General features: G+C 42.8%; 1 protein-coding gene across 6 annotated transcripts in view; it reads right to left on the reverse strand.

Annotated features, from left to right (window-relative positions):
- celsr1a (cadherin EGF LAG seven-pass G-type receptor 1a) overlaps positions 1 to 26872 on the reverse strand; it is a 77066-nt gene that overhangs the window by 30899 nt on the left and 19295 nt on the right. For 4 of the 6 annotated variants that reach the window (XM_041030115.1, XM_041030117.1, XM_041030116.1 and 1 more), the window contains exons 2-7: positions 13716 to 14071; positions 13298 to 13586; positions 10589 to 10811; positions 8850 to 8965; positions 7219 to 7307; positions 585 to 665 (exon numbers count right to left, since the gene is read on the reverse strand). In XM_041030115.1, coding sequence (XP_040886049.1) covers positions 585 to 665; positions 7219 to 7307; positions 8850 to 8965; positions 10589 to 10811; positions 13298 to 13586; positions 13716 to 14071 — 1154 coding nt within the window. The remainder of the gene's footprint in view (positions 1 to 584; positions 666 to 7218; positions 7308 to 8849; positions 8966 to 10588; positions 10812 to 13297; positions 13587 to 13715; positions 14072 to 26872) is intronic. The other 2 variants (XM_041030119.1, XM_041030118.1) reach the window with 1 other exon arrangement.

Raw genomic sequence — 26872 nt, forward strand, 5'->3', positions numbered from 1 at the left:
AGTTCTGTTAATTTAAAATGACCTTTTCTCTTCATTTTCTGTCACCATTTGTGCTACATGCTGGTTTAGAAAAAGCATGCAGGAGCACCTCGACATGCAAAAGTATAGTGAAGCCAGAGTTTTTTGTACATTTATTAAAGGCACCTTGTGGTGTTTTTGAACAGTTGTAGCACTAAGTATCAAACAATTTTGTTTGTTCACAAAAAGCTCCACACGGCACCTTAAGTCATGAAACAGTCATGATGTATTTTGGGGTCCCATCACATCCGAACTTCACCCAGACATCAAAAACAGGAGAGACAGAAGAAAGCCGGGTGGCGTTGGAACTAGATCCACAAACCTTCACCAAACTACAACCAGAACAGCAGCAAAACCTACTACAGTCCCATCTACAGTCCAGACCAGAGCAAGACTAAACCACAGATAACACCCTACAGTTAGAGGCCATGTTACCTCTGTATATCTGAGGTAAGCATGTACAGCAGAGTTAGTCCAGCAGACTGTACTAGAAGCAGAGCAGGGCCTAAATGAGACCAAAGAAAAAACAGGCACCAGTGGGGACTAGGCTAGAGGTCAGAGGTTACCTCCTTCTGATTGAGCTCCAGCCAGGCAGTATAGAGCGGGAGCCGCAGAACCCCACTGGAGTCCACCAGACTCCCCCCGTCCTGGGAGAGAGACACCGTGAGAGAGAGACACCGCATTAGACCGGCAGCCCACAACCAAGCCCCGTCACTGTGTGTGTGTGTGAGTTGGATGTTTGTGCGTATTTATGTGAAAGTCTCATCACATTTTACTTAATTTGCGTAATTTTCGAGCACAGAAAATGTGGTGCTCATTGCATATTTGGGGATTTCTATCTATATGTGAATTGAAGTGTGTTTCTCCAGTGTTTGCACCAATCAATGCACAGCATGACAACAGAAATATTAAGACAAATACTGCTGTGTACACATGCACTGTACTTGTGTCTACAGAGGCATGCATGCTGGAGAGTCTGTGGTTGGACCAGCTACCACCCAGTTTGCCAACAATACCGACATCCATAGCAAAACATAATTCCTTTGTGCCCACTTTAAAAACACCTCCCCCACCACCTCACACAATAGGCTACAACTCATGCGCTGCTGCCTTTGGACAAAGTTGTCTGTGGCAGATTTATATCACGCTGTGAAATAACATGCTATGTGAAGCGCAGGTGAAATTTACAGCAGGAAAAACACAGGGAATATTCCTTTTGGCACAAGCGTGTGAAAGTTTCTCCACACAGACACAAACCATGGATTTAGAGCATGTTTACAGTATTAATAATGTGTTACGATTATTTTACCACTTCTGAGGTGCTTTATAAGTAGTAAAAGAGTAGTCGCTGGTCTTTAGTGTGTGTTTATGTGTGATGATAACCTTAACTGTTTGAGGTCTGTGGATACGTACGTCAAGGAGGACAAAGGATAACATGGCCTCTTCCTCTAAAAACACACCCTGCGGCGGAATGTGGAGTCTGGGGCTTCACCTCAAAAAATAACTACTTAACCTTTTTAAAAAGCACTTAGCAGAGAAAATACACAAACCTGCACCGGTATCTGTGCAGGAACACGTGTTAACACACACACATAGGCATGGTGTTCATCCCTGTGCACAGCTGATGAAGCGTGTGTGTGTCACCATGACACAATCAAATACCTAATAAGGCATGAGTCCGTCCCTCTAAGTCATTACAGCCACCCAGGAAAGACACATGGCCTTAACTATTTGCATTAAAACTACAACACAAGGAGACAGATGACAGATGAAACGGCTCACAGGTTCTCTGCAGCTTATTTCAAGAGTAATTATCCACTTTGCATGTGTAAAAAAACTCTGTGTGCGTGTATGTGTGTGTGTCTGAGTGCATATCAGCTCGTCCTGGAAGCACAATAAATCCTGAAACATCAACAAAGAGACAAGGAGACAGACACACATGGAAGAAGGCGGCAGCAGCTATTTATTTTATAGCACAGGCTGAGATCACTGTTCAAAGTCACTCCTCTGATGAAGACCAGTGAGACAAAGCTACATTTTTTAATAAAGATGTTTTTTTTTTTCTTTTCCGGGCTGACAACAGCTGTTAGAGTGAATCAAAACATTAAAGTCGTGGGCTGCAAAACCAAAACAATGAGCTAAAAGATGCTGAGATGCTATAAATGTGCAGAGCTGTCGTTACCGCAGAGAGCAGAGATAATCATCTGTGGGTTTGTCACTACAAACAACTCTTTTTACATTACAAGCTGTCATTTGGTCTATTGTTAATGCAAAAATACTGATTATAGCAACTTTAAAATTATATCTTAAAGTCACTCTGGCAGTCTAAAAGCATCGTAAATCCTAGAAAACTTTATATGTGTATTAATAGTCAAGTTGTTAGTAGATATAGTCAACTCCATAATAAGTAGCAGTGGGTGTTTAGGGGTCTAAGCTGAACTAGCTGCAGCACACAAACAGAATGGATATTTAAGGCAGTGGTACCCTAGTATCCTAGTATCATCTTGGTGTCAAAGTCAAGTTTTTAATATTTTCACTGACACAAAAGTAATGAAAATGTTACGGGAAGACCTGTCCTCCTCAGAGCTAACACAACAGGTTTCTAAATACAGCTGAGTGGCTGAATTACATCAAGTGTTCCAGCCCAGCAGAGGTGGAATGCAAAAATATACCCACAGAATATTTAAAAAGCATTTCAGGCTCTGCTGTGAAGTAATTTGCACTTGCACTCTGATGATTAAAGCCCTGTCGTGTAAACAGCACCAGAGTGAGAGCGATGGAGGCAGAGAGAGTGAACTTTTGGTACTCGCTGGTGATAAGAGCCAACTAAACCTGTCTGGGAATGCTGTCTACACACCCTGGCTGTAAATATCACAGCCCATATTAGCCAGTGTAACACTATTAACATGTCTGATATCAAGCCTGTGTGCAGCGTAAAGCGGCATTATAAAAATACTGCCAACACACAGGCCCGCCACGTCGGCAGTGCTGATCTGCTTCGCTGAATTTGAAAGCATGCGGATGGATCACACGGAGGTTTATTACAGTTTATTTTTAGCTTTGCACAGTTAATTGGTGATTCACTCATAAGCATTTTTTTCATACTTTATTCCTGTTTGGAGGATAGCTGGTGAAACATGATCGCAATTATAATTAAGATTCCTGCAAATTCCTCCTTGCTTCTCGTTTTCACGTTTCCCATGTGAAATCTAACCAGTTTCAATCTATGTAACTCTGCCTGGAACTGCAGGATTGTTGCAATGACTGTATGATTACTTATCATCAAATCACAACAAAGTAAAAGAGTTTTCTTCATCGGTGGGCAGGGTTTCTATTGTTTCCAGGGTCAAGTATAAACTTTATTGTTTATTTAGAGTGTTTCTTTCAGAACAAAACCTCTGTTGTAAAATAGTAATTTTCAGAACTGGAACAACTATGGCGAGACTATGTGGTTGTGGTAAAATTCAATAGCAACAAGATAAATCAAGAATTCCTGGTCTGTTTTATCCTGATGTAAATCTTGCAGGTGGCCTGGCAGACACAGTCATGATACAACTGACATCCTGCCCAGTGTCCAGCTAAATAACATCATTTCCTGCAACCAGAGACATCATATCCTGTGATTAACACACATCAAAACCCAGGACACAACCTCCTGCAGCTCCAAGTATCTATGCACTTTATCTGTGTTGTGTGTCTGAGTGTGTGCGCGCATGTGTTTCCTGTTTGGATTTGCCTTGATGACACAGTCAACTGTCCTTGGGAGTTTGCACTAAGGAATTTAAAAAATGTCTTCACCCTTCCACTTCTTTTGTGTAACATCTCTAATAGTGGTACGGACATTTGCACACATTCAAAAACACACACGCACACACACACACACACACACTCATGAGCAGCTCTCTGTTTGTCTGCCCCCCACAGATGCAAACACACGCACCCACAGCTTTCCAACTGACCCAGATCATTGCAACAATGGCAAGTCCATGTCTGTTGTCATGCCGACCCTCCCCCTGACCTTTGACCTCTGTTTTTTTTTTTTTTTTTTTTTTAGAAGAGTCACCCTGGTTCTTCTGAAGAGAGTAGCAGCGGATTTAAAAGGGGGCACCCGTACAACCCTGCACAACTTCAACTGCCTCATCATCTGACCCAATAAATCACCATCTGTGAATGTGTGTGTGTGTGTGTGTGTGTGTGTGTGTATTGTGTAAGTGCTCTGTTTGGACCGTTAAAAAACAAGTGGGGCTCAAGTTGGATGAACAACCCTGGATTAAGGAGCACCAGCTATTCGTAAATCTATTGTTTAGTTGGTGTATTTTTAGTAACTACAAGCTGGCTGCAAACTAGTGGTTTACTGAAGCAGGTTGCAATATTTAAAAATGTCCTAGGTAAGAAAAAAAGACTCATGTAGTTTAGAGTGAGTGGGAAATATATAGATTACGCTGGTCTAACATTCTTGGAATGATGCTTTGTAACTTAAGATATATTGTGTTACTTTTGTTAAATGTCACTTATAATCTTCCCAGTTCATATTCCACAGTGCCTCTTTAAACTCCCTGTTTTTATTTAGACATGTGTGAATCTCCTCTTAGTTAACACTTCCCATATTACTGAGTTAAATTTGATTAGGCTAATATTATGGGCTTAGTATGGACCCATATTCCATAACACCTTTTACTCTTTACTCACTCTCAGATGGCTGTATAGTAGTTACAGGATGTAAATATTAAGTAACAACTAATCTCCAAATAAATACTTGTTTGTGTGGTGCAACTGTTTTTTTAATTTAGAAATGTAAATGTAGAAATCTCCCCTTAGCAAACAGCAGAGTTTACTATGTGCAACTGGCTACTGATTATGATGGCTGAAACCCCTAAAAAGATCCCAACAGATAACAGAGAGGGAACACTATTTATCTTGGTGAGTGTGTGTATGTGTGCGTTTGTGTGTTTGCGTGACATGAGTCTGGATTACATCACGGTTTAAGAATTGGGCTCTGATCTTCTCTCAAATCTCTCTGTGCTATGCAAGTAATGCTACCTACAGACAAATGTGCATGTGAATCTGAGAGCGAGTGCTCTTTCATGTGCGGCAAACATATGTGCGCCTTCATTCACGTCCATACATTCATATGTCAACACGTCTAATCTATTGTGAGAACATTACTGCTTTCTGCCATATACATTTCCACTAATCCCTGCAGCAACTGATGTAGGATTAAATTACCATCAATCAATCCGACTTCTGACCATTCAAAACATGAAGAAAAGCTGACCCTGTGTCGGCGCTACAGTCGGCCTCGGGCTAATTTAACGGAATGTGTCACCAGCTTTGCAAATCACTGATCTGAACTAAGACTGACGTTGGTGGAACGCACACACCCCCTATTTAACACACAGGATACACTCAGTACTGGTGTAATACATTAGTGTGTTTGTGCACGTTCAACTTGTGTCTGCACGTCAAAGGAACAAAACAAAGGAAGCCTACAGGATCAGTACAGCTAAATAAATAAGAAAAGCAAATTGAACAGAACAGGAACGAAGGGAGAAATATTAAGCTCTCGTTTCCATGGAGACATCGCTGCAAACACTAGACAACCTAAGAGACAAACAAAACAAAGAGATCTTCAGCGCTAACAGACTGTATCCTGCAAATAATACCTGTGGTAGTCAAGAGCATGGCAGCAATGTTACCAAAGCTCTGCAAGGTTTAAGCTATTGTCTCAAGCATCACAGAGAGGGACATACAGCCTTAACACACCTCAAACAAAAGATACAGATGTGACCCTGCAGCTAACATGCTACAGTATGGTTGCCTAATTCATCACCTTTGAATGCTTCCCTGTCAAGGCTACTGAGTATGCTATGGGCTCTATAGCTGGTACACACAAGAAAGAGGTGAACAGCGTGTGAAATGTGAGATGGTGTGCATTGAAGGCTAGTGTTAGCCCAACAAGCAGGGTACTCTTTCTAACAAGTTGCAAAACACAGGCTCTGCTGCTGAAATACGACGCTGGATGTCTTGGGTCAAGCCAGTGACGCTACAGCTTCCAGCGCCGGACACATGAAGGAAGAGCCCCGAAGAGAAGGAAAAAAAAGAGGGATTGATGTCTTTTGTGACAGCATAGGACAGCACATGCATACCAGTTAGTATATGTACTTTGAAAGGCTGTGAGATAAGGCTAGCTAGAGATAAGGCAACACTGTTAGCTGCAGTGAGGAAAGATGGCAAATTAAATAATCAATTCATTCAACTTTATATCAGTAAAAAAAATTGTTTGCATACATAATATTACCATTTCTATTACTGCAGACACTGAAAAACTTACGGCTGTAAATTCTAACCAATTATACAATTAATAATCAGACACAAAACTATAGGATGTGCATGTTCAGAGGGCCTGTGTTATCTTATTTCCTCTCTGGTTTAATGTTATAAGAGCCCGCAGGCTCTGGAAGTTTGTTGGAAAATAATATCAGCAATTGACTGCAATCTAAGACCTTCTAATACGATATAACAACTGAAGTGGTTACATGAGCTAGGCTGTGAAATAATCGCTGTCTCTTTACAGAGATTGGACTTAAGAAAGAGGAAAGAAGACTATCGTGGGAAGGTCTTGAAAAACGCTCTAAGCGAAACAAACAAAGATGTCTTGCGGTAAAATAGAAATCCTTTTGCCGGTGATTAAGATTAAACTGAGATTGTAATATTAGGAAAGTGTCCATAGGTTGCATATGAAGACAACCTCCCACTGATTCAGAAACACATGTGCACTATAGCTGTCTGGTGGAAAAATGCAGTTGATGAACTTTTGATCCTTGGAAGCCCGGCCTCCGCGGCTTCTTTCAGTAAAGCAGAGAGGTGAACCAGTGTCAGAGTTAACGTCACTGGTCAAACCTGGGCTGTTAAGATAATCTCCCAAATCAGCAGTCAAGATCAAAGGCTTGGTAGGCTCAAAAGAAAGCCACATATCATCCGCTTCACTCTTGCATTATCTCTGCTGAGTTTGCTCAACCTTCACACCGGCCGATTCTGATCTTGACCTTCAATACGTGCTGCACACTTTATGGAAAAATGTAATATTTGCAGCAGTGGGCTCATTTTTATCCCCTCATTTTCCCAAGTGCTGAAAGGGACGTTTAAGAAGTCTACTGAAGCAGGAGCAGCTGCGGTCGGCCGGTTGATCAAGTCTCTTACCTTGTTGTAGTAATGGAGCTGGACAGAGTGCCACTGGCCGTCACTGACCCCGCCTAGGACGTAGGGGGACACCGTGGTCTTTGTCTCACCTGGGAAGGAGAAAAGAAAGAGAAAGAGAGTGAAGGGACAAAGGTTTGACATGCAGGAGTGAAAAACAGGAACAGTGACAAGGGAAGAAAAGAAGCAGTAGGGAGGGTAGAAGAGAGGAATGGAGTGAGGGAAACGGGAGAGAGACATGATGGGAAATTATAAAGTTCATGAAGGAGAATGGGGTGAGAAGAAAGATGAGAGGAAGGAAGAGGAAAGAAAAGAACACAACAAAAGTGAACAACTTTACATTTATAAGAGGAAGATTGTGTTTTTGTATCACCTTTCAAAAGATAAATAATGTTGCTTTAACGCAAGCAAATGAGACGAGGAATTTCTGCTTCACTCAACATATTCCACAGGTTAGTGATAAGTTACCATTAAAGGACAATTCTGTATCCCAACGTGAAGTACAGAGACTGATACACACACACACCATGGTCATAAATCAACTGTTGGGAAAGCCAGTATCAATGGCTCTCAGTGAGAAGATTGTGGAGCACAATGGCACCACATTAACTGGGGGTTTACTCTGTTTGTCAAAGGCAGGAGCAGCGTGGACAGGAATCCACTGCTCTGCAAATCAGTAAACCGTACAGCAACACTGACAAGAAAGGAGCGGGACTCTTAGCATGTGAGTGTATGAGAGAGAGTTAATAAAGGATCTGTTTTCTGTCAGTGCACGTGAGAAACACAGAACAGAAAGAGGCCGAGGGATTTAATTTGATGATTCATGCATGTAGCATTAGTTAGTCATATTTCAGATCTGAAGCAGGGCACAATGACTTGGCTCGGTTCCCAAACAGGCTTCACCCAACATAATCATATTGAACTGGATTCCTCCCCGTGTGGGACCATGGGAAAGTAGAAACTCTGACTCTGAAAGCAACCAGTCACCAGTCCAAGGAATCTGTGTTTGATCTGCAATCCAACAGTTACCAGTTGTAACAGTGACTGCGGGTGTGTTTTTGACTGCGCTTGAGCTTTATGTGTGTGAGTAGGTGTGTGTGTGTGTGTGTGTGTGCTTATTTGTAATTGCACACATGCTTAAAAAACATTTTGAAAGCATGTGAAAAAGGGTTCTGCTGATCATGGACTTTAGTGTGTGTCCGTGTGTGTGTCCGTGTGTGTGTGTGTGTGTGTGTGTGTGTGTGTGTGTAGGTGTGTGCCTTGGTGTGTTTTTTGGCCAGTTAAGTGTTAAAGTGTCTGTGCCATCAATAATCAGTCTGGCAGCTCCCACTCTGAGGAAGCAGCTGCTTTGAAAATAGTAACACACACCCATCCGTCTTACCTACATACACAGAAACACACACACACACACACACGAAAGAACATGTTCAAACTCTTAACATTTGGATACACACACAAAAGAAAGTGCATGCTGATAAGAATTGTTTAGCCAGCTCTTTGTGAAAGTCACTATAGATAAAGTGTCTGAATTAATCTATTTACTCTACAGCTGATATTAATAACAATTACTGTAAGTGGTGACCACACAAACACTGGCAGACAAACACACACACACACACACAATGAGGCCTAACCTCCAGAGAAGGTGAGCTGAATCTGTTCGTCAATGATCTCCAGGGCGATGAAATCATGCTTCTCATTAAATCTGCCATTGTAGAGTAGCAGGGCGTTTCTTTCTCTGGTGGCAAACCTGCAGAGACACATGGGATTTATTTATTTATTTTTTATGTTTTTTATTTTGATAGTTGGAGGAACAGCATGAAAAGCAATGGTGCAATCAACCTCAAAAACGTTGATGGCAAACAAGTAAGTCAATTACATGCCACAGAAAAAAACCACACAAAATTAGGGTTTTTTTTTTGTTTTTTTTTTTGCTGGATAAAATATCTATTTCCAAAGTAAGACTTAAAATAATTAATGTTCAGATGTGAGTCACAGGAAAAGGTTGAGTGAATTCCAGCTGTTTTTCTCTGCTCTAGCATGTTTCCTGTTACATTTCTAAGTACCTATCCAACTCAAACAGACCGGGACTGAACGGTTGAAGGCCTTGCAGATAGCTTTATGATGAAAGGACGGAGGAGAGCTTGAGGAAAAGTCACTTGGAAAGGAAAGGCAGGAAGTGTAAAGCCGGTGGACTGCAAAGAGGAAACACTTCCCCTGCCTCAGACGATGCTCGAGTGTATCCACATGTGAGACAGGGAGATGGACCTGGTAACAGACTAAGTACCTCTTCATGTGTTTGTTCTACGAGGGTACAAGGTTCTCATGTGTGGCTGTTATGTGTGTGTGTGTTTGGAGTGTAAGGTGAGGGCAGAGGAGTCAGCCGGCAGATGCCAGTGAGGCTAGGAGGGCAGGAAGTCAGGATGGCTGTAGCCAAACACTGATAAGGGAAACTCATCACACAGCCTTTCCTGTTTTCACCGCACTGCAAACCTTTCTCACCGTCATGCCGCCGATGAACTCGCGCTATCAAACTTTACCTATTACTGCCAACGAAACCAGCGATAAAAGTGTTTCTCTTCGTAATATTTACTGTATGAGAGTGTGCACTTGCTGAACCAGGCTTATTTTCCTCCAGCAGTTTCGGTTTGTTTGAGAATGTGAGAACACGAGCACATCTCATAAAGTCGCATATTCGAGCAGAGTGTGCGTCTTGTTTGCTCATATGTGTGTATATGCACGCTCATATTGAGAGGAGGGAACTGAGACACAATGGAAAAGTGTGTACATGTCTCTGCATGTCCCAGTTGACACACTTTAGCTCACTGAACTGTGTTTATTTGTGTAGCTCCTCACACTCCCTAAATTACCATTTGCTAAACACATTTGCCACAGACCTGTGAGTGGTGTAGCAATTCCAGGTGGGAAAGAAAAAACCTATTAATATCTGGATTTGCATTTTGTAAATCCAAAACTTCATACATCTTTACAATACTCTTCAAAAGGAAATCTATTATTATTATTGAATTTAGAGGCAGTGGTTGAGCTATTCTAATATTTAAAGGCCACATTCGCCTTTTAAAAAGCTTTGAAGACGGATCTCCAACTCTGTTTGAAATCAACGATCTGTTTCAAAAATTATTAAACATTTTGAGTAGTAAATCTACCACTTCCATCACTGTAAACTGTATGTGCCATGTAAGAAAGGGAAGCTTGACAGGAGTAAGTCAGTTACCTTTATCTTGACCTGAACTTCATCCAAACATAGTTATTTGAAATGGAGTGTTTGGCAGATAGTGGCAAGTAATAAAAGAAAGAAGTCGGGAAGAAAGGAACCAAAAAAAAAAAGGAAGGAAGCTTTGAAAGTACATACGCGAAGGACACGGTGAAGTGGAACCTTTGCCGCAGGCCTCTGAAGGTGATGAAGGACTGCCCGGGGAAGCTGCGGGTGGTCATCTCACAGTAGGGCTTCTCGTACTCCCCTGGCGGACACTGGCACATGAAACCGCCTGCCAGCCTGTTGACACACGTGCCGCCGTTCTTGCACACGCCGGGCACACAACGGCCCGATGATGCATTCAGCTCACAGTGTTCACCTGTGAAATAAATAGAGCAGGGATCACTTGAACACAGTTTCGGAGCTCTGTTGCAAGTTGTTGTGTTTACGATAGCACCACCCCAAACTAAATTCTTTTGACTGGCGGTGACACCTGCCTTGGTTTGAACACTTTCCCTGTTGTATGTACAGCATGTTATGAGTTGTGTGTTGTAATTGCGACGCTATGCGAATGATAAATTACCTGTCATATCACCTCATCAGTTTATCATCATCATTTTAATCTTTCTGTGAAGCATGCTGTCCACGGACTTCATATGAGCTGATTGGAATTCAGTTGTTTTAACAAGATGCCTTTGATTCTCAATCAAGCAGACTTAAAATAATAAGTAGCACCTTCTCCTATTGACTCTGCAGGGTAGAAACAGCACTGGTGTTATGTCGTCAAGGCAGCTTTTAAAACATGAGGTCAAGAAACGTCTATCTGTATTTAAACATTAGCAACAGATACAAAGCCCTGTTTTATGGGCCTTTTCTAGGAAGCACAGGTCTTAGCCACAACGTTATTTGGCCATATTTGGAGAGAAGAGAGAGGGCGAGAGATAAAGAGGAGTAAGGAGAGTGGAAAGAAAGAACGAGAGACAGAAAGTAGAGTAGTGAAGCTAAAGGCAGAGATGAGACATTCCTCCATTAAGTCCAATCCACGGCTGAATTCGTGCTGATCAGCTAAATCCTTCTTAGCGTCACTCCAGCTTGGGTTTTATGAAGTTATAGAAAACATCTACTGCTGAATTAATACACTGCATTCCTACAATTCCTACAGTTATTTCAGACTGCATGTTGAACTTCCCTTACTGTGCACCCCCTTTTCCTGAACCGCTTCTATATCTGCTTTAACTACCCATGAGTCTGTCTGTCTCTGGTCAACTTAAAGGCTGCATGCTGATATCAAATAGTTTATATTACATTATCTAATTCACTTACTTACTGCAGTGGGAAATTCCTCCTAAGTGACCATGTGGATCTAGCTTTGTCCTAATTCGGTGAGTTGGGCCCGGTTTCCTGGCCCTGCTCATTTAAATTCCTCCACTAATACACCAGGAGACCTCTTTATGACTGTAATATTATTTGTAAGAGGTGCCTCCATGTCCCATGCAGTGTTGTGTGTCAACTTGCTGTCCAGACAAGATCTCTCCACCTAGGACACACTGAGACCCCCAACACCACCGCCTGGAACCAGCTAATGGCCCTTCTCTCCTCAGCATAATCCTTTTTTCCGAGGGGGAATTATAAGGATCTATTTCCCTGTAATGTAGGAAACCCAAGGAGGACAGAGCAGGCCCCCGCTGTCATCAGCCCTATAATGGCCCCTGATGGGCCCTGACTATCTGGAGTTGAACTGTGACCTTCAAAGCGGGGACACCGAGATGTAGGTAAGGAAAATATGATGGTTGAGCGGAGAAGATGGACACGGGGAGCAGGAGAAGAAGGCGAGAGAGGGCCACTGAGTGACAAAGGCAGCCTATAATCAGGTAATTATATCAGATAAGATAGAGGAAGAGAAGGAGCGGAGAGGTAGAGTGTTGGGTGAGACAGAGGCAGAAGAGGGATGAAGGCTGTCAGAGGCCCTCTGGGCTCTATTAGGGAGAGACAGAGGAGCGGAGACAGTCAGTCAGGTATCAGATGTACACGGGGAAAGTTATGGGAGGAAGATCACTGACATCGGGAAATATTTCGGAGAGGTGATTTCAATGGGAATGATGAAAGCTTCCGAATCTTCCCATAGCTCATTTACCATGTGAAAGTCATGCAGAGTCACTTTAAATCACAGCTTCCAGGAAGAGAAAGAGAAACTAGTTGTAATTTCACATTACATATAGTCTTTTTTCCACTGTTAATACATAAATACTGATTAGAGCTGCTTTAAGTTATAGTTATATTTCACTGCATTAAGATTATTCTGAGAGTTGTAAGACACTTTTGAAAGCTAATGTGGTTTTGGGTAATGGGTGAAGTGATATTTGAGACGGATCTGGTTTGACTAGCATAGCCAGCATTCCGTACACCACTATACAGCAATAAATCTACTGTGCTGTATGAGCGTACGTGTGTGTGTGTGTAAGTGTGTGTGCAGGTGGATATACCTACAGTATTACAAAGCATGTTTTCCCTTCCTGCACTGGGGTCGACCTCAAGCTACAACAATAGGTGGTGAGAGCTTTTACAACCTGTCAGTGCGGTTTGGCAGTTTTGTACAAGTCATTAAAGCCATTGTCTGACACAATAGGAAACCTTGCACATACTTATAATGGACTTTCTGAGTTTTCTTTGGAGAAAAATATCTTCTGTGGTTGCTTCAATACACACGTACTACTGCAACATATAATTTGTATTAAGCACAACAGTATAGTGTAGTTTAGACAAAAAAAAAGACATGGGTTTTTTCTTGCAGGAAAATAAGAATTCATATTTGTTCAACACAAGTTGAATCATCACATTTAAAGTTTTTTTTTTTTGTCTACATACCCGTGAAGTCTTCCAGGCACTCACAGGTGTATCCTCCCTCTCGGCTGCGGCACCTGCCGTTGTTCTTGCACGGCCCTGAGTAGCACAGGTCGATCTCGGTCTCGCAGTAGTCCCCGGTGAAGCCGACCGGACAGCGGCAGCGCAGCCCGTTGATGGGGTGGATGGGCCGAAACAGAACCGTGTCGGAGGCGATGAAGGGAGGGGAGCTGTCGAACTTCAGGACCGATACACACTTCATGTAGTTTTCGCAGGGCTCGCGAAGGCAGATGTTGTCATCAAACGGCAACACCTGGAGAGAAGAAGAGATTTAAGGCACATTAAAGCATCTGAGATTTCTTAAATTGCTAGCTCAGTTTTTGAAGAAGCTTATTATTTTGTGCTCATGTGAATGTGCATATGTGCACTTGTGTGTCCAAACCTCCTGAGAGGATATCAGCCTCAGCAGAGTCCTGTTGAGGTAGATCTGCTCCTGCAGCTCCTCGGAGGGGAAGAACGTCCCTTTACCCGGGGCGCCTCCGGGATGCATCGCCGAAAAGGTTACGTTGAGGATGGAGCCCTGCACGTCAGTGTCGTTTTGGATGTTGAACACAAACACAGCTTCCCGTTTGGTGGAGAGCACAGCCGCTACACCTTCGAGGAAGAGGCTGAGCAGGGGAGAGAGGAAGCGCTCCTGAGACATGTTCTCCAGACGCACCGTGATGCTGTTGGTTAGCATGTCATCTGTGATGATGGTGACACGCAGCGTGCAGAGGGCCACAACAGAATGGATCCCATCTGAAAGGAAGAGAGAGCAGATATCTGGCTGTTACACACTTTTCCTTCCCAAAGAGCAACAAAGAGATTTAACAGCTTTCAAATAGTAAACTTAACAGTATAGACTGATGTAAAAGGTAGAAAAATGTGCAGACAAATATCAAAGGACCCAAACCAGGCCCTGTGTTCTTAGACATGAGACCAGGTTTCAGTGAGGTGAGTGCTTTCTAAGAAATACTGTGCATAGCAGAAAAGCAGAAGGTCAAATTTAGCCAATCACAACACACACAAGGTGTTTCTAAGGTTACAGTGAGACATGAAGAGATGTGACCGTCACATTGCCTGGATTTACTGTCTGTCTAATGGTACAACAAGAGACGCTAATGTTACCTTAAATTCTAACGTTTTTCAGCTTTAAGCCTGAATATTCAATGTATGCTAAATATCTGCTGTGCACAGCTTGAACTCACATTAGTTAGACCCAAACTTATCATCTCTGCCCTCTCTCCTCTTATCTCCTGTACCCTCTCTGCACTCTCTACTCTGCAGCTTAACAGCTTGACTTGTTTACTGTGTAACACTTTTGCCACTAGATTGAATTAAGTAGTTGCCAGCCTGTGCAGATTCGGTCTGATTCAAGCCCCGGCTGGGAGTAATTGGATCAGTCTAGGATTTCTGCCCCTGGGGAGGGCTGGGTCTGGTCTCATACCTAGTTCTGGCACAACTGTGAGCTCTAGTGCCTATGGAGGGGAAACAGAAGGCTATAGGCTGCAGAGTGCACGGGCTGGGTGAAATACAGCTGACAACAGGTGGTGAGGCCAGATGAAACTGGCAGGGGGGATAATACTGTTGAAGCAGGACAGGGAGATGGGTCAGATTGCACGGCTTTGCTGTACCACAGCGAGTACTTGAGTGTGTGGTATATCTGTGTGTGTAGGTTTAGGGGTGAAAGAGTCATGGTGAGGTTCGGCCACAGGTGCCCTGTCACTCTCAGACGGAGATGAGGTCATTTCTCAGGACCTTAAACCCTCCTCACACCAACACAGATGCACTGTCAATCAGAGCAGGGTGTGGACAGGCCGGCTCAGCAGGCTAGCCTCATGCTAACAGCTAACCAGACTGGAGGTCAACTCCAACAGCATCAGGAGGAATAACTTGCAAAGGCAAACAACACGAGGGTCAGTTAGTTCAGTGAGTCCTCATCGTGGCTATAGGGGACATAAATCCAGGTGGGTGGTATCAAGAGTGACAAAAAGCGCTCATACAAATTCAGACACACATTAACAAGTCACTCTGCAGGACAGTGACATTAAGCAGCAGCTGTGGTGCGTCCGGCTGCTGTAATGTGCTGGAATGGAGGTCCTCATTCAACACGCTGCTAACAGACAGAGTATCTGCTGGCTACTGTGTTTATTTCTCTACAGCTTTCCACACCTGTCTCTCCCACTGTGTCTGGGAATACCGTGGTATCCCACTTGCCGCCAGAGATTCACCAGCTCATACTTTAGATACATACAAATACACACACCCTGCATGGCCTCATAATATGGCATGCAGCTATGATTTGGAGAATAAAACTTTAATGGCCTGTGATTTTCTCACCTAAACACACCCAAACACAGAAAAACACAACCTAAAAGCAAAGCTCAGTGTATGGCTGACTGACATGGGACTTAATCATCTATTCTACACACAAGCCAGCTGTCTTCTTCTTAAACTTCACACAGATACAGCCAGTGCTCTAAGAATTGTTAGCCTCTTTGCTGGGGCAGTGTGATTGGCACAGGATGGTGGGGGAAACATTGGTGTGAAAGACCGAGAAGAGCAGTGAGCACTGCAGGGGAGATCAGTACTGAATCCAAAAACGACGGAGCATGACGGAAGAGATCAACACAGTCATTACACAAGTAGAATTTATGAGGCAGAAAAAGACAAGGGAGATGCTGAGAAAACCCAACTGACATTGCACTGGATATCCAGTCATGTGGTGCCGATCATAGCCTAAGCCGTGTGATGTACGATCGTCTACATACTGCAACAAGAGGGTTGTGTTACCTTTCTTGCTGAAAGATGACTTTCTGACCGACACCAAGAATCAATAAAATAATTAACATTTTGTTTCTGACACACTTTTACAGGATAGATGTTTGTTTCCTTTCTCTTTCCAGAGGCACCCCCCAACCCACACTATTTATAGAGCCCACCAGCTGCTAGCATGGGATCACACACACATGTAGAGGATGGGCTGAACCATGGAAAGGGTGTGTCACAGGCGGCCGCCGTGGAAAAAAAAAGAATTCTGTGTGGCAACTAAAAGAAGATGTACACAAACAGACACACAAGGGTTTAACAGACTAAAGTCTATGAAGTTTCATCATTATTAATTGATTTGTAAATAAAGATATGTAAGTTGATTTTACATATATCAAAACTTTAATATACCTTTAGTCAAAACAGGGCAATCATATGATATATGGTCATAATAATTAGCTGTAGAAACACTGTCACCAAATTATTATGGAATGTAATAAATGTCCTTCAGAATGACAATAATTTCCACATCTCTGAAAATAAAACAGTCACAGTTTGTTTTTCTAGACCAGACGTGTATGTGTTACGCAGAGATACAGCTGACGCCAACTCTGGTGGTCACCCCGCCCCGACCCCCCCTCCCCACCTCCACCGAGTAAAATCAACAACAGTTTAGTCAGTTACTGACAGGGAGGGTCAGTAAAACAACAGCAAACCGACAAGACATCTGTAGCTCCTACAGGTTTCAGAGAGGTGTCAAGCCCACCAGGGAGACACACTTCACCTCAGCCTCCAGCTTTCATTTCATCCATCTTTTCTTTCCATCTTAAATTCTCATTCTTTTTATTTTTAACGCTATTAGGAGGATCTACATAAAACCCAAAAATCTTCTTTCCCTCATTAGCGCACAGTCATGAGCACCTGATGAAGTTATTTCCATCTTGCTGACATTTAGAGAATTGTAATTGAGAGCTTAAAATGTTACAACCTCAAGGGAGGCCTGCCATTATGAAAGCAGGAAGCCTAAATGACAGGGCATTGTAAAAAAACAAAAAAAAAAAACAAATATTTCTCTGCCATTTTTTCACCCCGCAACAGTTTTTACAGCATTGTTAAACTTTTACAGCAGAGCAGCCAATGAAAAACTCCCATCAGGTACTTTTAAATCCCAGAAAGCAGCAGGAAACTTTCTCCTTCTTTTCCTCTGAGTTTAACCCCCCCACCAACTCCCTCTCTCTACCTCCACTATAGAAGAAAAGGTTTCAAATATTTGAATCAATACAAAGCCCCGTAACCTGAGTGGCTTCCAGCCAATCACTGGGCAGAAATTCAACTGTCGGCTCCTCCTTATTGGACACACCTGAACACCTCTGGCCTATCAGGAAGGGCAAACAAACACTGAGCTTGGTTTTAGAAGTGATCAAACACACACACACACTGTTTGAGCAGTGCGAGCTGGCAACATCTCTCCTTCACTTCCCAATCTTTTTTTCTGTCTTTCCAATAACCATTATAACATCTCAGTGATGGGAAAAGCTGCCCAAAACAATAACTTTCAACTGCTCTGAGCTTAGTCCCAAAATCTCTCTCATCTTTTTGCTTGTCCTCTAATCTCTCCAGTCGCTCTTTGTGTGTCCATACGCTATTAAAACATCTTAGTTGTCCTCAAAGGAAGCATTGCCCCCTGATAGTGATTCCAACCGTTCTGTTCAGAGTCCAACATCATGTCAAGTCTCAACTCTTTTTCTTTTCATTTCTCTCTCATGGCAGCCAACGCCAACATCAGATCACATAACAGCAGCCTGCAGACACGCTGACAGACATCCTGTTCGCTGAAAGCAGAGGGAAATCACCCCGCAAAAAAAAAAAAAATCACACTGAGGTGAACGCAATCAAAGCACCATCAATCAAAGGACATAAAGCCGAAACAAAAGATGAACGGAACAGAAAGAGATCAGCAAGAGCAGGAAATGAGGGAGAAATATCTTCGGAGACTGGAGAGAGGAAACTACAGCTGAGAATGAGAAGGAGTGACTCTCACGACTGCACTCAGCTAAGTTGGGGGATTAAGCCAGAAATGTTTTTATGAAATTAAAAAAAAAAAACTCCGTTGCCCTGGCTGCCTTCTGCTGTAGTGGGTGTTGCAGTCAAACCTACTTTTATATTGTCGCACCAGATAAATTTACATTTTTTTTTTCTTACAAGTTTTGCTTCACTTCTTGCCTAAAGGTCCAGGAAAACACATAGAAAGACAAAGATATGTCTGAATAGACCACAATATGGTTTCACATATCCCCATCATTAAGTGTTTTAATTATTTAGCTTTAACAAACAATGACGCAGTGGTGATTTCAAATGCAAACAGAGGCTAAACCAAGAGGAGATGATTAACCACAGGAATGCCTGGGGCAGCAGCAGGTTAACAGATCTACTGCAGAGAGATTTATGTTTTCTAAGTAAGAAATGTATGAGACCAGACTCCTGCTGTATTTTACTTCATCCTTTGACGTCTAAAAACAACACTTTTCACGTCAAAGGGGCACGGGTGCAATTCTAGCAAACTGACAATATGACTTCTGGAGGAATAATAAAGCCAAAACATCAGGTTGTTGCACAGGTTCAATCACAGCCAAGAACAGCTCGCTATCAGACAGAGCCACAATTCTGCTCTACAACCTCTGTCAGCTTACACTCAACACTTGGGAGCTTCTATCTGCTGTCATCTGCTCGTGTGTGTGTGTGTGTGTTCGCTCATATCTGGAAGCACTCAGCAAAAACTCCCCTCATCCCCTTTCACAAGCTGTTGGCCATATTTTTCTCAGGTATGCCCGTCTGATCAAAGTGCTGAGGACAGAGGGGGCTGAGCTCTGAACACTCACACAGACACGTGGAGATAAACTTGACGGACATGAAGACCGCTGGGCTGAAAGATAGGGGTGAAATCTGGGAAAAGGGAGGGAAGCTATGGACAGAGAGGCAGAGAATGATGTAGTGTATGTTATTTATAATGCAGTGTGAGTGGGAGGGAGTGTGTGTGTGTGAGAAAGAGAAACTGTATTTTACACTTTTGTCTTCTAATGTAGTCACTGTGACAGCAGAGCTGCAAATTGAGTGTGCATGTGTGACCATATATCATCACCCCTCCACACACATGCACATAAAGACACAGCTGTTGCAGTCTAATTTCCCAATAACACCTGTAGCTCTTCAGGGGGGAAGAACAAGCCAAAGACCTCCCCTCATTTCTCCCTCCACCTCTTCTTCTCTTTTACTCCTCATCGTCCTCTCACTGTAGTGACCACACTATTGTGAAACAGTGGCGGCAGGCACACAAAACACTCCATTCACTCTCAGGAGTGAGTGGTGGAAGAGGGGAGAAGAGTGGGTGAGGTTTTGGGTGCGTGTGTGTGTGTGTGTGTGCTTGAGTTGTCAGAAGGATAACATCCCGACTACAGCCGGAGAACAGGTGGGATTACAAGCAGATGCGCTGACTGAACCAGGATCAGTGATTGAACCAATCCAGCAGCCCTTTGAACGAACAGGTGGAGCGATGGCACAACAAACTGGAATAAGACACTGAACTCGTCATTTCAAGAATCTGGTAACAAAAACAGATTTTTTCTTCAGAAGTACAAGACCAAGAGGATCAAATTTACTCCTGTAGTAAATTTGTAATGTCAAAATGTGATGAAAGAAACACGTCAAGTCAAGCCATAAAATAAATGATTGACAGAGTTCTTTCTACACCTGACTGACAACCATTCATTAATATAGACAGAAATGTCATTGCCTAAGATCAACCATATCAACTGTACCACATCTGAGGAATTAGCTTTATAGGACTAGCCTGTTGTAGACTTGGACTATGTCCTAGGCCATGCTCAGACACACAAAAGCAATATAGTAAAAAATAGATCCTACATTCACCGGAACGAGGGCTGTTATTGGTCTAAACATCATCAACATCTGTCTGAACCAGCTACATTCCAAAAACAAAATGTAAGCAGCACAGCAGCAGCGGCTGCAGTACCATGTTAGTGCCTACACTGGATTGATTAAGCCACAAGTAGTGCTGGGCAACCAAATGCATTTGTCAGTACTCCCAGTGCATTACACAATCACGGTTAAGGCCATTAAGTGGACTATTGGTTAAAATCGATTTTTCTTATGTCCAGGAGAATGGACAAATGAAATATGCAAAACAATGTATGGTATAAACAGGGGGTAAGAAAAACCCTCCACACACTGTGAAGCCACAGTTTGGAACCTTTGACTCGGCACACGAGGGAGTTCAGAAGCTTGCGCCGCTGTATCAACTTCTCCTCCACCTTCACCTTTAAGCTGAATGGACTTTCACAAGCCCTCCACAAGTGCCCTTAGTGGCTGTACTTAAGCAGAGCACTCAGGGGCATCGAGTGCCAGGCCAAGAACCGACCCGGCTAGAATATCTATGTCCCATTTAGGATCCCTGGGAGAGATGGGTGGAGAAGAATAGAAGCACTGTTCCTTCCCAGACAATACTAAACGAGCCCGGATGAGGAGGCCAGACAATGCAAAATGAGCCCAAATGAACGCCCGGCTTGTTTTAGTGCCTGAGGGCTGACTGGTATTAGCGCACTTGTTAGCTCATCGCCAAGCTAGACTATTGCCAAAGAAGGTAATTAATCACAGAGATACTAGAGAGACCTTGATCAGTGAAGTGCAGATGTGGACATGAGATTGAAAGCAGAGAGGGAGGAAGAAAAGGCATCAGGCTTGTTGTTGTGACAAGGTTTCTGATGATACAATCAGCAGCTGGTAGTGTACAATCACAATCTGGTGTTTAACAAGTTTGTGAAGACACCCTTGGGACAGGGGAAAGTAGAAATGGAAAGACGGGAAGTGAGACAGAGCACGGAACGTTGTGGGAAACTAGATTAAGCCACCCAACCTGAGTAAATCAATGAGAAATAAATTCTTTGTCCACTAAATTAGGTGAGGGTCATGCGACGCTTACTTTGCCTTGCTCACACAAATTTCATTATAACATTTCAGAGCATAACATCAGTTGTGTCGCAGTACAGCAAGCCTAGAGAACGCAGAGGCTTAACAGCGCACTATCAAGCACCATTAGCTCTCTAAACATGGAGGCAATCAGAGGCACTATCACATCTCTCTAACTGTGGCACCACTTTCATAATTGATTTTAAAATGCTGTTAAATCCACTTAGCTGTCCACTGGAGCACTCTGGGATCCCGGTCTTTCAGTGTCAGCCCTTTCTCTCTCTCTCTCTCTTCATGTCTGTCCGCCTCCCTCCTGAGCTGACTAATCAAGTTAAAGCTCTCCTCTTCCTCTTATTAAAGGTTCAAAGGTCACAGCTTCCAGGTGTCGTCTGGGTCCGTTTTAACCAGAGGATGTGATGGCAAAAAAAAAAAAAAAAAAACCCTTTAGGCAACAATGTAGGTTAAGTTTTACCCCACACAGTCTGAAGGTAAATTAACGAGACAGAAAAATGATCCAGGAACAGCTTCTCTGTCTTGGTCTGACAACTGAGAGACAGTTTAATTGAAGACTTCTATTGCAAAATATAATTTAACCGTCACTTTTAATTAATCATTCAGTATCTCTCTCAAAGATCTAGTGGTAAAAGTGTCATCCTGTTTTCCTCAAGAGACCTTCAACTGATACCACGATTTGTTTTGAGTGCCACGGGTAATTTGATAACTGTAGGTATCCTTTTTTTAAAAAGGCAGATGTCATATTTTGTGTCATGTCTCTCACATAGGAAAGAAAGACAAGTAAAGTGGAGGAAAGGGTGAAAAAGATAAGTGGATTGAGTGAGAGAGGAAGTTTAGAAAATACTAAGAGTGCTGAGCATCAAGTGGCCAAGGAATCCACGGTAGACTGACCAAAGTGCAGAGCTGTACGGAGATCAGCTGAGGCGAAGACAACATTTCTACCCCAGCGCGAGTCCAAACTTGTACTGTAAATTACCTCCAGCAGGTAGCCATTAGCCCCTGACATCATGTAAAAACCAGAACGAGCATCATTATGGCCTGTCAGAGCTGGGTGATGAAAAGAAGAAGCAGCAAACTGTGGGTGATTTCAGTCCTAACCTGTTTGGTTTTGCTCATTTATTGGTTTGCTGACGTGAAAGCTGCCAATCAAACATGGTATCAGTTGACTCTGGTGCAACTCATTTGTGGCGTAAAATCAAAAAGGATTTTATGACGGCAGATGTGTGATTATAACTAGAATTCAAACAAAGTTCAACTACTAAAAAAAACACCTCTAACCTGCTGATGATGGGAACTTTAAAGTAAGAGATTATAAATCCACTGAATAAATAACATGATACAAAAATCACAATGCTTTGAAAGAGTAAAATGGAGTCTGCTGGTGAGATTTAAAAAGTGAATCATTACTTTAATACCTCAATATTAAAGTAACATGCCTCTTTTTCATCCTGCCTCCACCCGTCCTAATCATAAGTAGGATTTTTAGATTCACATTCACACAAACGCATAAATATTCACTAGCAAGTATCACCATGGTGAACGAGGTCCTTTCAGCGTGTGTGTGGTCAGCTGATTAGTATTAGCAGTATTAGATCTTTTTAGAGTCCTCATTCAACAGATCACAGGAAGGTGAAGAGTCAAATGGACCATTCTCTGTTTCGTAGGAGGGAATCGCTCAACTATAACCAGGAATGCACACACACAGTGTCTTAAAAGCCGTGCAGCCTTGTCAACAGTTGGTCATGCTCTGCTGCTCTGCACACACAATGTGTTCACATTTCCAGCAGCCCGTGCAGACAAACGTGAACACACACACACAAACAAATGCAGAAACACTAAAAACACTTAAAACACACAAACTATATTTAAATGCATGCACTGCTCCTTCCACAATCTTCAGTATTGATCCCGTTTGATAAGCTACCAGCGGACAAATAGTTGGTTTGGTGATCAAACGCCTCCTCACAGGTCGGCCTGCACCGCTCTCTTAAGAGCTACCCAGCCATGAATGGCCTAATAGGACCCGAGTATCCATTACACTGACATTAGAGCTTGTCTTTCTCCCTGCCTCTCTGTCGTTAGCCGCTGCTCATCCTGGCTTTCTTTCACATACTTTTATGTTTCTCTCTTTCACTTTTATTCCAGACACTTCATTGGCGTATTAAAATATTACGATTTTAATGACCAAAACAAAAAATGTATTTGAAATACAAAAAAATAAATACATAATGTAGTAATTAATAGAAGGAGGCACTTAAATAAAAGAAAAAACTGACTTTGAACTGATTTTTTTTTTTTTTAATGGGAATTCCTGACTTTCTGTTTCAGTGGTTTTCCTTCTAAATCTCATTCCAGGTCTCTCTACTTTCCTCCATCTCTTTCTCTCTGAGGAGGTGTCGGGTTACAGTTATTGTTGGTGCTGGTAACTGATAAATAGGGTGCCTAGTTACCAGCCAACGCACGATTGGCTCTTTTCAACAAAGCGGAGGAAGAAAAAAAAAAAAGAGGGAAGGGGAGGGGCAGGTTGGTGTATGTGTGTGTGTTTGGGGTGGGGGGGTGGAGGGGGGGATATCGCCCTGGGAAACCATGAGACTTGTGTCAATTTAAATAGAGTCAGGCAAATCTTCAAGACATTTGTGTGTGTGTGCTCATGTGTGTGGATGTGCGCGAGCGTGGGGTTGTTTTTGTCGTCGCAGCAAGGAGACAAAGCTCGGGAGACACTGACCCCAGCGACACCCCTGAATAGCCCACCGACACCTGCTGGATACTGCCCGCTGAACACCCCCATCCTACCCCACCTCCCCCGCTGGCATTAAAGGGGGCACTCTGCCAAACTCCACCCCCGAACAAAGACACAGGCTGCCTAAGTGGGACAGTTAGAAATGATCTCATCCCGAAGAGTCTGACGCTAAATGTCTCCCTGAAGATGAAAACAGTCTATGCAATACAATTTCATTTTATACTATGCCACTAAAGCTCTTATTCTGAAAGCAGCTTAAATTCTGGAGGACAACCACCCACATATTAACAATATATTATAATAATCATAAACATAATTATATAAATATATGGCTAAGTTCTAAACCATGACATAATATTGTCATACAGCTCCAATTATGACTCCATATGACTCCAGACCTGAATTGCTGATCAGTATTACTCTTCTTTCTGGTAATCAAAAGCAGTACCTTAAATGAAGCATTAGCATAATGCATAATAGCATAATGCAAGTGAATGCACTGACATTGCATTGGTAACATGTCATTTAAATGGTGCTGAGTCAAGAGAATAACTTTCTGGTTAAATTGAGGCATGTCAGGGATGCATCTTGTACCTTATTCCTTTGGGGTTTCCTCATTTCCATTGTTCATACAGACCAAATGGTACTATTATGAGGGAGGTCAGATATATACTCCCCTCATTTGTTTAAGTAGCCCTCAGCAAGTGGCAAGTCTGCTAGTTACAAGGCTAGCCACTGAAAGAATAGAATACCTGCCATTCCTCACTTTATGTCTGCTGTCAACTCCAACCGAGGCAGGAAGAGTGAATCAAACACCGAGGAACAGGGTGACTTTTGCAAAAGCAGACTGCTATAATTGTTAGTGTTCATTCCTAATTAGGCACGGTAAAGCTCCCAAACTGCCTCACCCTGTGTTCTCCAGTTGAGAATTCGAGGCCTGGAGGCTTGCTTTCAGACCTGCTGTCAACTTCAGGAAGTCTAGAGAAACACTATAAATTGTTAATGTATTAGCCGGAACTTTCAGGCTGTCAGAGGAAGAGTGAAAGCTAACAATTATCAGAAGATGCCCTGACAACCGCTGAGTAAGCAGACTTAAGATTCACATTGAGCCTTGTGAATTGACTTCGAAGGTGCTTTCTTTAATAAATGTGGCGTCTTCAACTAAAATTGAGTTTAACTGAGAAGTGTGTTGGTCATTTAAGTTATAATCCTGAAGGCTTTTATTAAATAAAATCCTGTTTTAACACTATTTTGCAGCAACAGCAATGGCTATTCAGTGTATTTACATTCTGCAGTTACATTTGCAGCAGCATGGAGGTAATTAAGCAGCTAATCACCGAAATCTACGTCATAAAATTCTAAAATCTGAACACACGTACATGAGACACATCTCTTTAACTTCTGTGTGACATATACTTTCTGCGGATACAATTGTCTCAGACGTCCATTGCAAAATAAATGTCCAAATACCCACTTACATTGGGGCGTGACCAAGCCTGTGATTGACCTACTTTTTAACCTTTGTATACATCTGTTACTGTCCACCATACCAGCCCTTGTTTCAGACTGACATTACATGCACGAGCGATTCACAGGAAGCAATGTATGTCTGTAAATAGTCTTTTAACTACCTCTAAAACCCTTTATGCATTCATATTGTCTTTAGATTACTGGGAGGCTGAGACTACATTGTAAATCTTTGGCTAACTGCACAGACAGACACCACAGTAGTAACATATGTAGTGCATCAGCTGTTCATACACAGTTGGCCAGTTGGTCACCAAGCCAAACAATCAATGAGTCATTCATGAATCTCATCAGTCATTAAATAAGTCAGCAAAGGCAGCCGGTCAAGCAGTCAAATTCATTGATTCATTCATGCATTCGGTCCATCAGCTAGTCACCAAGCAATTCAGCCAGCGGATTGAAACAATGCTGATACAGACGCAGATGTCTGAGCGCTGGTCGGACTCAGCCAGGCTCACAGCCCACCTGGAGCTGCTGGCTGCCAGCTGACCTCTTGATGTTTCTATCCTCCTCTGGCCCTGTGCCGTCACTGATTCAGCCTGGACAAGCCACAAGTGAAATACTTTACTCTCTCTCTCTCTCTTTCTCTGTTTGGATTAAAAAAAGAAAGTAGAGAAAGACTTTGAAAGGTAGCTCAGGTGCATTTCACAAAGACACAGTGTTTCATGGACCCTTTTTACTGGTTGAGGCCTTCGTCACATTAATTAATTTGAGCAATTCCCAGAGGTTTGTGCCCTTTTGAAAGAGGAAAATTATAGAAACATACTGCAGAAGTGAAAGAGAGAGTAACAGCTGAGAAACAGCAACAGGCATGCAAAGTAGGATTCATACCCTCACTGCATCAGCTATAATAGCACCGCTAAAAGCTTTTCAATAAAGCCAGTAACGTCCCATTTACAAAAGCATTCTCTCTGGAAGCAATAAGTAAATGTGGCTGTGATGGGGGTTGCAGAGGAGGAGGACTGGCAGGGAGAAAACATTGGTGTAACAAAGCGGTACGGTTGAGCGGAGGGGAATAATTCCTTCTCACCGGGAGATTCTTTGAAGTCAGAAAAAGAGGGAATGTGAGGGTAAAAAAAAGGGAGATGCCCCCCCTCACCTCTTTCCTCTATCCTCTCCCCTTCCTTCCTTTCTTCCCTCCTCCTTATTACTCACTTTACCTCACTTTACTCCCTTCCTCTCATGGCTTATCATAGCCAGAACTTCCATCCTCTAACTTTTTATCTTTCTCCTCCTCCTTCTCGTCTGTTTACCTCTCTCCTATCCCCTCCTCTGCTCCTCCAGAGGGTCAGTTAAATGTCACTGTATTGTGCTCGGTGACAGGGCTGACAAGAATGGTGTGTGGTAATGAGTCAGCTTCAGGAAAGAAAAGGAGGGAGGCGGTGAGACGTGTCACTGTAAACTCGCCAGTTTCTTTCAGGTGAATCTACCTCTCTCTCAGCATTTCAGGTTCTGCATGTGGCAGTGAACCTTGCTTAAAGCAACAAAAAGTCATATTTTTTTCTACATTTTAGAAACAAAACAAT

This window comes from Toxotes jaculatrix, chromosome 22, assembly GCF_017976425.1.
Source record: "Toxotes jaculatrix isolate fToxJac2 chromosome 22, fToxJac2.pri, whole genome shotgun sequence".
Lineage (NCBI taxonomy): Eukaryota > Metazoa > Chordata > Actinopteri > Toxotidae > Toxotes > Toxotes jaculatrix.